At 36.8% G+C, this 13,701-nt stretch overlaps 1 protein-coding gene and 1 long non-coding RNA gene across 2 annotated transcripts; both read right to left on the reverse strand.

The window, feature by feature from the left end:
- LOC110271968 lies at nucleotides 6,521–8,224 on the reverse strand. Its single transcript, XM_021123704.1, has 3 exons — nucleotides 8,196–8,224; nucleotides 6,692–7,629; nucleotides 6,521–6,580 (listed from the first exon to the last, which is right to left on the reverse strand). The coding sequence occupies exons 1-2, from the start codon at nucleotides 8,222–8,224 to the stop codon at nucleotides 7,059–7,061; spliced, it is 600 nt and encodes a 199-aa protein (XP_020979363.1). The 3' UTR covers nucleotides 6,521–6,580; nucleotides 6,692–7,058.
- Nucleotides 8,259–11,134, reverse strand: LOC107641813. Its single transcript, XR_001620442.2, has 2 exons — nucleotides 10,950–11,134; nucleotides 8,259–8,947 (listed from the first exon to the last, which is right to left on the reverse strand). It is a non-coding gene; the product is annotated as an uncharacterized LOC107641813 (long non-coding RNA).

Raw genomic sequence — 13,701 nt, forward strand, 5'->3', positions numbered from 1 at the left:
ACAAAAACTCTAATTATCCAAGAGGTAAAAGGATTATATGTCACGTATCCTATTAAATTCAGATAATTAAAATTTAGGAGAAATAGTTTTCAAGCTGTTGTTCAGGTAAAGAGCTTTTCCAAGTTTTACAAGAACTCAAATAGAAAGAGGGTCATACTTCCGTTCCACCCAAATTCATAAAATAAAGAGCGAAAACAATTCTTAAATATAAATCCATACATAAATTAAAATAGTAAAAGCAATAAAATTAATCCATAGAAATAGACAGAGCTCCTAACCTTAATAGTGGAGGTTTAGTTGCTCATGGAAAAGAGAAAATAAGGATTCAGGTAAAAATGTACAGAGTTCCAATCTGATGGCATCAAATCCCTTTTTATAACTAATCCTAATAAATTTAAAATCTAATATTTAAAATTAAACTTAAAATAATATCTTTTCCTAATTTAAGATTTAAATTTGAATTAATTAACAGATCTTCGGTTGATGGGTGGGGACCACTTGATTTGTCCATTCTGCAGCTTCTAATCTGTGATTTCTGGGCTGAAAACTGGGTCAAAACAGCCCAGAAATCGTCTCCAGCGTTTTTCTACTTTTTCTGCACGTGGCGCATGTGACGCGTCCGCGTCGTCCACGCGTTCGCGTCATTTGTGCAGATTTCAGTCCACGCGTTCGTGTCAGGCACGCGATCGCGTCATTGCGATTTCCTCCATTCCACGCGATCGCGTGAGACATGCGTCCGCGTCGGTATTCGCTGGTCATCTCCTTGGCTTCTTCTCTTTCTCTGCAGAAATTCCATCAAATTCCGTCAAATGCTACCTAAAATAAATAAAATTGCACAAAACTCAAAATAGCATCCATAGTGGCTAAAATATAATTAATTCTTAATTAAATTCAACAATTTAGATGCAAATTCACTAGGAAAAGATAGACAAGATGCTCACGCATCAGGCGGCGATGCCGTGAGCTCCCCTTATTCTCTCCTCTGCCGTGTGGCTTCTTCCCCCTTGCTCGGTTCTGGTCCTCGTGATGGCGGCGAGCGGCGAGCAGCTCGGCGGTGACGGTGAGGCCCGCCGGCGCCAGCCCGCGCCTCTCTTCCTCCCCTGCTTCCCTCTGCGTTCCCTGTTTCCTCCTGGCCCTTTTCTCTCTTTTGTTTCTTCTGGTAGCAGCTGTTGCTGCTGTAGTGTTAGGTGCGTGTGTGTGTTGGGTTCAGGGGAACCGGGTAACCGGGTAGGGTTTTTTAGGGTTAGGGTTCATTTTCAAAAATTAGGGTTAAGGGCATTTTAGTAATTTCACTTAAAAATAGGTATAATGTAGTAATTAGAAATAAATTCTATTTCAACAATAATAGTGCATAAAATACTATTTGCTCATCAATTTCACACTTTATTTTCAATAAAATGTCCAAATCTAAAAATTAGAAATAATATAATTAATTTCTCTATTTTCCAAAATAGTAGTATTAATATTTAAAATATTAATTATTTAATCCGAATCATATAAAAATTCTTATTATTTCACAACTACCAACTATATGATTTAAATATAGAAAATAATCCAATAATTGTAAAATTGGATAATAACCGTAACTTATATCAAATTCAATAAATCAAAACTTGCCTTAATTATCTTTAATAAAATGATTTCCGAAATTAAGGCTATAAATAACTATATGATTTGAGACTTGATCATAATAAGACTTTTCAAAAGTTCTGGGTCTTACATCCTACCCACCTTATAAAAATTTTCGCCCTCGAAAATTGATACAAAATGAAAGAAATTCCATAACAGTTCACCCTTGAACACATTTAAGGAAGAAGCAAAAATATCTCAAAATATAATCATATATATACGATTTTCAAATACTTTGATCGTCATATGCATAAGGGTGCAAAGGTAGGAGTGTGATTGCAAAGCAAACATTACAAGGTAGGCTCGATGCAAAAGATAACATGGGTCAATCATGTGATAGTAGGGCAAGGCATCAAAGGCTATAAAACAGGATGGGGTTAAAACAACGTGCTTAACATCCGCACACTAATCTCATATCAGCCTCAGGGCTTCAACTTTCCAACCTCATCAGGCACTTTTCAATCCCCATATCCGACCACAAGACTGACAACCACAACCCGTTCGCAAGGAACAAAACACTCACAACTCATACGTTGCACACCTACCGCTTCAACTTCCGTATGCACATATCACGTCTTAAAGAACTAATGCATCGAAATTACTACGTCTACAGATCACACGTGATATCAAAACAATTCTCGAGTCTACTCAGAAGGATACCAGATTCAGAAAGGAAAGACATGTGTCAAGAATAATACTCATAGATTTGGGAGAATGTATCCAATCCAGGTAAACAAGGACACTCAACCAATGAAGTTTGCTAGAAATAAATCGATTGACAACTTCAAAGATAACCCTTGTATCAAAGAAATCCAACAGGACCAATAAGAAGAAAATTCAGCGCATTATTTTGAAACAAACTCAAGTTGAGTCGAAGAAATAGGAGGTTTACAGAAAAGAATATCAAACCCAAGACAAGGCTCACAGAACTCAAGAGCACGATTACAAATACTTTCGAATATACTGTCCATGAAAAAGTCGAAAACTTGCGAAAAAAACCACTTTGCAGTCTAGAAGAAAAGTTGAGCAACAAACATTCTTCAAGAGAGTAGCAAAAGCATAAATGTGGCTTTACTTCAATACAATTTCATGCTGAAGTAGATCATGTAGAGTTTTAAAAATAAAATCCACACAAGTTTGGCTAAGAGCTAAAATATTTCCTCAAATATTTTAGAAAGATAATTAGGTGCATAACCTAACCAAAAGCAATCATAAAACTCGAAAGAGAATCAAATGCTTATTCAAAAATTCTAAAAATTCATATTCAAACAAGTGTGTATGACATTTATAGCATGGACGCAAGAGGAAGTTAAACTCTCTTTAGAAAAGAAATTCCGAGGTAGAAATTTGCTTACAATTTAGTAAAGAAAATAAGTGGTGCGTTACAACGAACCGGTTTCCATTAAACAAGGAAGCTTTTCAAAACTTCATTTAAAATAGTGTATGCCAACTTTAAATTAACTTCGCCAAAATTGAACAATGGTTTCAATCTCAATCAAAGACAAACCAAGATCAATGGTAATTTCACAAGATGTAAAAGATTAGTTAAAAACAGAATCATGTATGACATTCATAGAGGTGAAAAGCTTAAGAAGGAGCGAGTCTGATCATAAGAAGAAAGGTATGAGTCCAACATTTTCAAAAGAACAACAATAGCATAAACCATGTAGTATGCTAAATCAAACTCAAATCAAAATGAATTAAGTAAAGTTTATCAAATGAAACTCAACCGGGATAAAAGTGAAAAATTCCCTTTCTTTCCAGAATTTTGAAAAATACCCTAAATACATAATCAAATGAAGATGTGCATTGGAACTATAGTAAAATTACTAGAAAGTCAAATTGTATTTGAAGTAAATGCGGTTCTGCAAACCAGTAAAAGTACAGGTGGGGTATTAGAAATAAATAGTTGTTAAACTGTATAAGAAATCTTCAAGGTCCCATGTATAGATAAGTGTATATCTAGTCAACAGCAATTTTTATAAAAATCTCAAAATTAGCTGTAATCACTGTCAAATAAGAGGAAAACTGAATCAACAAGTTCTCTAAGAATGAACTCGGAATCCGGAGTTAAAAGTCACAGCACATTAAGACAGGTTCAAGGCTATATCGAAGAATACTTGAATCAAGAAGAACTCAAACAGAGGAAGGTAGGTGCAACAAGGATCTCAAACAAGCATATGAACTTAAGATCAAACAAGAATGCATGTGGATAGAGGAATAGAGTGGAACATCAAACTACTTTTAAAGGGGATTAGCAAACAAGAACTTCAAGTTAGGATATGAAAGAACAAGTCGACTCGAACAGAATTCAAGACTCACAACTGAATAGCCTCGAGAAATAGTTTCTAACGTTCCCAAGACCCGCGATTTCGCTTTACTCAAAACTCGTGGATCGTCTATGATAACCCATTAGTGCTCTCATATACATAATTCACTAGTATTAAGCCGGCCAAACTTAATATCAGGAATTATGCAATGCAAGACTAACGGCATTAATCAATAGATCGTCATGTGCATAAAGCTCTAATTCTCGTCATTCGACAAGACATAATACATGACAAACGCTCAGAGTATGCAACTGAAGCATAGTCGGTCCACTCCTCAGGCTCTACAGGAAGGACTGCTCTGATACCATACCTAAAGTAATACAGAACATCTCAACAACAAATAAATAAGCTCTTCGTAACTTCTGCGCCCATATCCTGAAAGGGGAAAAATGTAGGGGGGTGAGAACATCATCCTTGAAAGGGTTCTCAGTAGAGGGTTTTTGGGAATTACTGTAATAGGATACGTGAAGATAAATCGTACTAGTGATTAATAACCGTCTTATGCCTCCTTTTCAAAAACAACGGTTTACAGTAAAAGTAAAGTCTAAAAATCTTTTCTGAAGGAAGAACCGTTCAATTCTCAGAAACTCAAAAGCCTTTCAAAACAGTTTATCTATGCTGAACCAAAACAGCCTTTCATATTTTATTCCAAACCAGAAACACAAAACCGAAATCAACCATCGGTCCATCTCAATTCAACCACGGCCCTAGGCCCAAACAATCTAACCATCAACCAATCACCACAGTCCAACAGAGTCCCAGTAGCAAACACAAATAGGAAGATGCAAGCACAAACAAACAGTTATTGCAAGTAGAACAATTACCAATTATTCACATAGGCAAACCAAGTATAATATGCACACCCAAAAAATGTCACATAGATACACATGATGCATGCCTGTCCCTAGTGGCTGATGATATCATCTGTCGGTTATAGAGCCAACCCGACAAGTCCTGGTAGCTAACCATTGGACTGTCCCTCTGTCGCGCATCCCCAACTCGAGTTATACTCAATATAAATTTGATCATAATCATGATCCATATCCATCACCTTCACTGGTGAATATTTACGGGGGCAAGCTTATCTGGGCTTTCACAGTGCCCGGCCACACTTACGATATAGGGTCAAAAGAGCTTCGAGTCTCAACCTAGAGCGCGTCGTGGCTAGCCACTGCTTCCTCCCAGGGAAACTCTCATCTCCGATAGTGGAAGTGCAACATTCACATTTATCAATATCTCAGCATATATGATTCATTCTCAGCCATGGATCAACATCTATCTCAGCCATCCGGCTCGCGGTTCAATCCAGAACCAGCCAATATTCATAATCATACACAGCCATTCCGGCTCACGGTTCAATCCAGAACCAGCCAATATTCATAATCATACACAACCATTTTGGCCCATAATAAAAATAGCACTTCCACCATTCAAAATCATCAAATTCATAAAACCGGCTTTTAGGCCATAAATCACTTTTCTCAAGTCATTTCACTTTGAAATCAAATTTCAACTCTTTTCAGCCTTGGCTTTAAAGATCTCATTTCTCAAATCATCTCAGGCTCATAAGCCACTTTTACTCAAGGTAAATTCCCCTTTTTAGAAATAATGCCACTCTTGGCACCCTCTTTCCAAAACTTCCATAATCATGGCAAGTTAAAAATCTCTTTGAGATATTCAGAATCACCCATCCAACAATGGGATTTTATAACAAAAGTTTCTCGGCAGAGTCCCAAGTCTTTAGGGGAGAATAACATAACTCATTCCGCTAAATTCATTTAAAATCATTAAAACATTGGCTTTCCAATTTGAGTAAGAAAATAGGATTTAAGCCAAACCGAGTCATGTAATTATTTACTTCTTTCAAAGCCGTTTCCTTTACTTAGGCAAAACCAACTTCAACCCCCATGATAAATTCTAGAACGTTTCAACTGTTCAAAATTGTTTTAGTCTTGCAAGAATTTAGAATTCAAAGAGTACTTAAAACCTTTCTCAAAACATTTCAAAACGAAACTTGTCAATAGACATTCAGGTTCTTTCAAAGTCATTGAAACTCCTCTAATTGAAACCCTCAAGTCAAATTCAAAGGCATTGCCCTTGTCACATTTAAAACAGCTTTAAAACATAAGTTTCATTCTAAATAACTTTTTCCTGAAAGAGATACCATGCCTTTCTTAGGAAGTAAGACTAAATCAGAATTTCCCCTTTAATAATTTGTTTCAAAAGCATGAACCATCCTTTTCTTGATAATTCAAATAAAATAGTAGAAGTCTTTAACTCATCATTTTTTCAGACAACATTCAATAAAGACTCGAATTTTATAGAAATTTCGGCAGCATATCCCCTAAAACTTGGACTTTGCCACCCGATTTGGGTCCCAACTAAACCGTCCCACAATCCTTTTCAACAGTCCAGAATCCAAAATCAATTCAACACATTCACTCACATCAGTATCCATATGTAATAATTCCAATATATAAAATATAGTTTTTGGAAAGCGCCCCTACCTCAAAATGCAATTCCATAACCCAAACGCCTCACAGAGTCCTTTCCGCCTCAACCCGAACTTACGGCAACCAAAACCTCAGCTCCAAGCCACTTTTGCAACAGTCTCAACAACTCTAATCGCAACATACAACAACCGAAACTCAATCTTATAGCAATTAATGCCATAAACCTCAGCGTGAGATTACAGAACAGTAACGAAAGGGCTTTCAAATCGAAACGCTTACCGAACCGAAGAAGGAACGGCTGAACCGAAACAGCGGCGGTCTCCGAGCCGGTTCAGCGGCAACTCAGCAGCCACCTCAAGCGGCAGCGGCGACAAATTCCGATCACGATAACCGGAACCAACACGCAGTGACTATAATATCCTCGGAATTCAAAAAGGACAGAAACCACAATTAAAACCCTTACCGGCAAACTTTTCCGGCGACAGCAGCAAGGTTTCAAGTGGCAGAAACTCAGCCTGGAGCTCCAGCGGTGATTCCGGAAGCCACATAACCATTCCCGGTGGTCAGAAACACAGAGGCGCAGCTTACCCCTCCGACAGCGACACCTACGGCGGCCTGAACCCTTTTTCCGGCGGCGGTGAGACCTCTAATAGCGCCGGCGCGGCTCACTCTGCTCCATAGCACAACAGCGCCTGGCCCTTCCCCCACCGCGAGCTCTCTGCCTCTCGCTATCCTTCGTGGCGGCTCTGGTGGCCGTTCCTGACGGCGATGGCAGTAGGGGTGGCAGAACAAACCACCATCGCGCCTCATCCTCCCCGCAACCTCCTTCTCTCTCCTCGAAGCTCGATGGCGGCATCAATCCGAGGCGACGGCGATAGCACACGGCGGCGCAGCTCTGCGCGGTGGGTCGCGCTCCTCCTCGCGTGACAGAGGCGCAACTGTTGGCTCCAGGAACGGGACGAAGACGCGGTGACCCCGACGGCGACTGGGCGCAGCCCACGGCTCCATGGGTGGCGGCGATGCCGTGAGCTCCCCTTCTTCTCTCCTCTGCCGCGTGGCTTCTTCCCCCTTGCTCGGTTCTGGTCCTCGTGATGGCGGCGAGCGGCGAGCAGCTTGGCGGTGACGATAGGCCCGCCGGCGCCAACCCGCACCTCTCTTCCTCCCCTGCTTCCCTCTGCGTTCCCTGTTTCCTCCTGGCCCTTTTCTCTCTTTTGTTTCTTTTAGTAGCAGCTGTTGCTGTTGTAGTGTTAGGTGCGTGTGTGTGTTGAGTTCAGGGGAACCGGGTAACCGGGTAGGGTTTTTTAGGGTTAGGGTTCATTTTCAAAAATTAGGGTTAAGGGCATTTTAGTAATTTCACTTAAAAATAGGTATAATGTAGTAATTAGAAATAAATTCTAATTCAACAATAATAGTGCATAAAATACTATTTGCTCATCAATTTCACACTTTATTTTTAATAAAATGTTCAAATCTAAAAATTAGAAATAATATAATTAATTTCTCTATTTTCCAAAATAGCAGTATTAATATTTAAAATATTAATTATTTAATCCAAATCATGTAAAACCCCTCTTATTTCATAACTGCCAAATTCATAATCTGAATATAGAAAATAACCCAATAATTATAAAATTGGATAAAAATCATAACTCGTCTCAAATTCAATAAATCAAAACTTGCCTTAATTATCTTTAATAAAATGATTTCCAAAATTAAGGTTATAAATAACTATATGATTTGAGACTTGATCATAATAAGACTTTTCAAAAATTCTGGATCTTACACTATCAACCTCATAGCTATGGTTACCATTACGGCTTTTCTTGAGGCTTTATCATCTCCCGTGTTTTGCCTTCAAATTCTAACAATCAATGGAATAATAAAGTTCTTACTTACAACATGTTGCATATATCTCAACTTCAAAATTAGAAAAATGCGAGGAGGGCAACACTTTTTATCGAATAGTATAACCTCCCTACTTATAAAACGAAAGGGATTTCCAAATTAGCAACACCACTGTTGTCGTGATAGTTGCTCTGCGCAAGTTCCTTTAAGCTAGTCCAAGATCTTTTCCGTTTTTTGCTTGTTGTGCTGAGTTTTCGATGCTTCTGCTTTAGCAGATATGCTTGCAGTTTCAAGCGCCTTCTTAGATTTTCTCTTCTTTGAGGTTGTGGCATTACGCTTGATGGGGTGGCTGGACCATCAACAAAGTGGATATCTATATCTGCAACTCTCAAAGCAGACGCATTTGCTTCTTTTGCATTGTCTTCACATATAATGCCTTTCTCCAATTTTGAAGACTTGTTTGTGATGGTTTTTGTTGCTGGTGTTGATACCAATGATGTTTTGGTTTTAGATGGGCATAGTCCTTTCATATGTCCCTTAAGGGCCACCCAGTTTACATTGTGATTCAGGCAAAAATGGCACTTGTGCACTACATCGTTTTGACTGTGTTTATGCTTGCCTCAGTGCTTTGATCTATTCTTCCCAATTTACACAGTTGAATTGAAGCCAGGTTGAAGAACAGTTTCACATCTAAAAAAACAGTCAAATTACTTGATGTTAAGATATTTACAAGAAAACTGTATTTGGTAACCTAGGAAATGAATGCATTAAAGGTTCAAACAAATAAATAACCCAAAGTAGATGTCTGCCAGATTTTGTGAGCATAACAAACAAGAGTAAATTAAGTATTTTTTGGGGACAAAAACAAGTTGTTGTTATCCTTCTGAAAAAACGTTTAAGCATTTTGGTTTACTGGAGACCCTATGCTCTTAGATTCTGCCAAAATACATAAAATAAAAGATCACCAAGTGCCTCAATGTATATGTTATAGATGCTGATATTAGCATTTAGTTTTCGTGAATAAATATAAGTGAGTAAGTAGAGCAACTCATAAATTAATGTGTGTTAAAACTACTTACATAGCATACATAAATATAGGAAGCAGGAATACATAATAAGGACATGAAAAATATACATATACAGTATACAAATGCTATTGCAAACAAGTGGTAGTTTGTTTCACACCCTGAGGTGGTAGTGAGGTCAATTGGGAGAGGAGAAGAGGCTTCTATTGCTAGAAGAGTGCAGATTCTTCCACTACCCATTTCACTATAGCAGAAGAAATAGAATTAAGCGTAAAAAAGGAAAGATTGAAAGTGAGGATATTCCTGTAACTAATTTGCCACCTGGCACAATCAGTGAGGAAGGTGTGAAAGAGGGTGCAGAAACATGATTCCATCCGGGATTGAGAAGAGTGTCAATTTTGTTTGGAAAGATCAGGCTAGGCTTAGGAGAGGGGCTGGCTCTCAAAATACAGCCATTGTTTCCCCTGTTTCCCTGTTAACTCTGCATTTTCCCCTTTTTGGTGTTCTCATTGATGGCTCTCAAATCTTGAAATTTAATCAAATGGACGAGTTCATAAATCTTAAACAAAAGGCAAGGAAACACACTGACAATATGAGAAATAACCCAGATGGAGAACAAAATCCCCAAGCATTATTCCATCGGCCTCAGCAGCAGTGGCCAAATGCTGCTCATAGAAGGCTCCCAAAGATGGTATCTGAGCCTCATGACTGGCCCAAACTGCAATATTTTTCAAGTGCTCAACCTCTACTAATGATTTAGAGCTGGTTCTTGCCTTTTTGAGTATTTTTCCTTTGGTTTCTTCCCTGGATGATACAGGAACATGAGGCTGAAAAGCCGGTTTTTTAGTTCCTCCTCCTCCTCCTCCTCCTAGCTTCCCCATGCCTCACTACAGCTTTCTTCGCACTTTGCTCTTATCACTTTAACTCACCAAAATATCAATTGTAATGTTTAATTTCTTCCATGAATTTTGGACGAAAGCTAGACCTTACTGGCACCATTCTAACCCATCGAATGATCAAAGCTAGTGATTAATTTTCTTAAAAAAATTTGCATAGAAACCAGTCTCACATTACTATATGGTAACCTAAGATTTTTAACTGACCACTAATACCGTTGCAGATTACAAGTTGCCTCTAGACTTAATCCGGCAAAGGGTCACTTGACTCTAACAATAAGAGCTTCTAAAACTTTTTGAAAACCATCACTTTTGTCTAAATACGTTAGCAATGTTCTGCATAAAACAGGGTAGCCAAAATTACACATGATGATGCACATGATGGTGGTGATCTTCCTTCCTAGTTCCTCTTCTACCAAGCTAAGTCATACTTCACCTCAACACTATTCGATGGGCCAATTTTCACAACATTTGTTGCACTAATACTTTCTAGTGCAGATAAATTTTCTACATTCTCGTGCCATAACCAGGAGTTGAAAGCATCAAACCAAAAAAATACATTTTTTATTTCCTTAGAACTTTGCAAGTTTTTCACTATACTTAAACTAACACCAAACACCTTATGTGCATACCTTTGTTCAACAAAAAGAGAAAATTTGATTAACAAGTCCATATCAATGTCCCAGCAACGTACACCCATCTACCTAGCTTTAGCTTACAACACAGCAAAATAAATAAATAAATAAATAAAAATTCAGAAGCATTGTACACCTTGCAGAAAGAATAGAAGAGGCGGAGAACCGGACGGCGAACGCGGCGGTGCCGAAAGCTCTTGGATTGCCGGAGATCCTGTGCCTTTGCAGTTTGCAGCAATGGAGTTGGAAAACGAAGTCGACGAACAGAGTCAAATATATATATTTGGAACAGCGAACAGAGTCCACTTACTAGTACGGTCTTAAAATTCGGCCCAGCCCAAAATATTGTAAAAAGAATCACTCGATGTAGATTTGGATGGTCCCCTTTTTTTTTTTTGCCTTCCTTTTTATTCCCCTTTTTGGTTCTATTCAATGGAAGGGTTGAAAATTATTCTAGTATTCCTTTTTTAATTAATTAAGGATTGTTTAGTAATATCATCCTTGATCACTTTTAATTTTAATTTCTTTTTTAATATAATTTTCCATTAGATTCATACAAAGTGACAAGAAATTAAGAGAATATTTTATTGTACTTAACTCAAAACTATATTAGAAATATTAAGCAGTGAAGTAGTTTTACAATTTAGTCTAACTAAGTTTTATTATACGTATGCTCTTTTTTTTTTCATGTGTCTCTTCATCTATGTGACTTTCTTCTTCATTTACTTTATATTATTTTTTTTCTCCTTCTTTTGCATTTTCTTCTCTTTCTCACTTTTCTTCTTCTACATCATTATCATCATCATCACCATCTTCTCCTCCTTCTCTTTCTCCCACTACAAAAATTGTTAATTATCATCGAAAATTGCTATAAAAATTCAATGATAATTTAATTACTGTTGAATTTTTTGTCAAATGAAAATGAATTTTAAATTGATCGCCGGTAAATAGCTATCTTCAGATTTTATGAATTTGACGCTAATTACTACTAGAAAAACTTGACAGTAAATAATTTTTAGGAGACAAATATGGGAAAATGTCACCGTCGCCTGTCGGACGCCAATTATTACCGCTGGGTATTGCTGATCCTAAATTCGACGCTAATGAATGGCGTAATTCACTTTTTAAAAATAAATCAAAACGTTACAGTCAGATTTTTTCTAGTAAATTCGACAATAATAAATAACAATTTTTTCTGGATAATGCATATATACAATATCATTACTATAACCTGCTATATCAGATTCAATATTATGAGAATTAATATTTATACCAAATTAATCGAAACTAAATGTTATTTTTAATTAATACAACAAACAAAAATGTGAAACAATAAATATAAGAAAAAATTAATGTCAAACAAATGTAAATAAACCTTAATAAATGGGTCCTAATAGTCATCCTCATCGTCACCCTAATTCTGTTACTGCAGTGGTAGAGATACCGATGCAAATGACAATGAGCCCATCCAAGGCTCCAATAGTGGTGCTGCCATCCGTGTGTATTTGGTTATAGTAAACCGCCATCTGCTGCCACATCTTCTGGATCTACTCTAAAACTCCTACTTTAGAAAAATCTAAATCTAAATCCTGCATTTCTCGCTCTACCAAACGTGTAAGGAGCTCTTGGTACCTTTTTTCAGACTGATGCAATTGTTGACCCTGATCTTGTAGGCTCTGGGTCAGGTAGTGGACCTGTTCGCACAAATCGACGTTTTAGGGAGGTACAACACTGGTGGTTGAGGTGGAAAAAGTCCTTAAGGTGGAGGTGTGAAAATTGCTGGCAAAGAATGACCCTACTCCAAACATGCAATTCTTATATGGCTCAGATATGGTCTCGCGCCACACTCTATCAAGATCCACTAGCACTAAACAAGTTGACTCGTGGCATTCCTCTCCATTATGGTGAGATTGTTGGGTCGCAGCCTCCAATTCCTTTAATACAATTATAGATACCATTATTTAAAAATCATTACATGTCATTAGATAAAGACAATTACTCACATAAAAATTTTCAGATGATAAAAAAATCTTTTATTGTTCTCTTTCAGCATGTCAGTGTACTTCAAGACTTTAACCATGGTGACCACATGGTCCAATGACTTTTTTTGTACATATTGAACAAATAGGTTTAAACAAGTGACAATTAATTTAAAAAATAAACATCAAATTAACTTAAGATATTTCTAAATGACATACGAAAACCATTCTTGCTTAACCTTCTGCTCCTTTTTTTTCCTCTTCTTCTTCCTTCATTATCATCATCATCATCATTATCATGTTCTTCTTCTCTTATATATGTTCAATAAAATTATTGAGTACATAAATTTTGATGCATATCACAAAAAATTTGTAGTGACCAGGACATAAATTTTTGAAGAATCATATACCTAAAACATTAGTTCAGCTAATTAACAAAATACATTCAATATATCAAGTATTATCAGAACTCAACATAAAATGATTAGATAAAAAATAGAAAAATTAGTATAGAAATGACAAAAAAGCTTCAACAAAAGTAATTTTTGAGTTGTGCAGGAAAAATTTGCTAGGCTGTGCCAAAATTTTCATTGTTATATCGATAAATATTTGTATTATATATGCGCAAAATTTTTTGTGCCATGTGCAAAAAATTCTATACTATATTAATAAGTTTATGTGTTATGTGCAAAAATTTTAGTGTTATATTAATAAATTTCTGTGCTTTTTAAAAAGCATTTTTGTGATATATCGATAAAAAGAAGCGGTTAATGCATGCATACGTTGGTTTTTGCTGGACTTGCGCTAATTTAGTTTGACTTAATTACTAAAAATGTTTATACGTGTAAAAGTACTATAATTATATTATAAAAACAAATTTTTTATATTTTTATTAATATAATTTGTGTT

Source organism: Arachis ipaensis, chromosome B05, assembly GCF_000816755.2.
Source record: "Arachis ipaensis cultivar K30076 chromosome B05, Araip1.1, whole genome shotgun sequence".
NCBI lineage: Eukaryota > Viridiplantae > Streptophyta > Magnoliopsida > Fabales > Fabaceae > Arachis > Arachis ipaensis.

Bases quoted from the DNA above. Each gene is read 5' to 3' on its own strand.
- LOC110271968 (XM_021123704.1), bottom strand. From the start codon at position 8,224: ATGGTAACCATAGCTATGAGGTTGATAGT. The intron at 7,630-8,195 runs GTAAGATCCAGA...TGCTACTAAAAG, and splicing joins ATAGCTATGAGGTTGATAGT to AAACAAAAGAGAGAAAAGGG.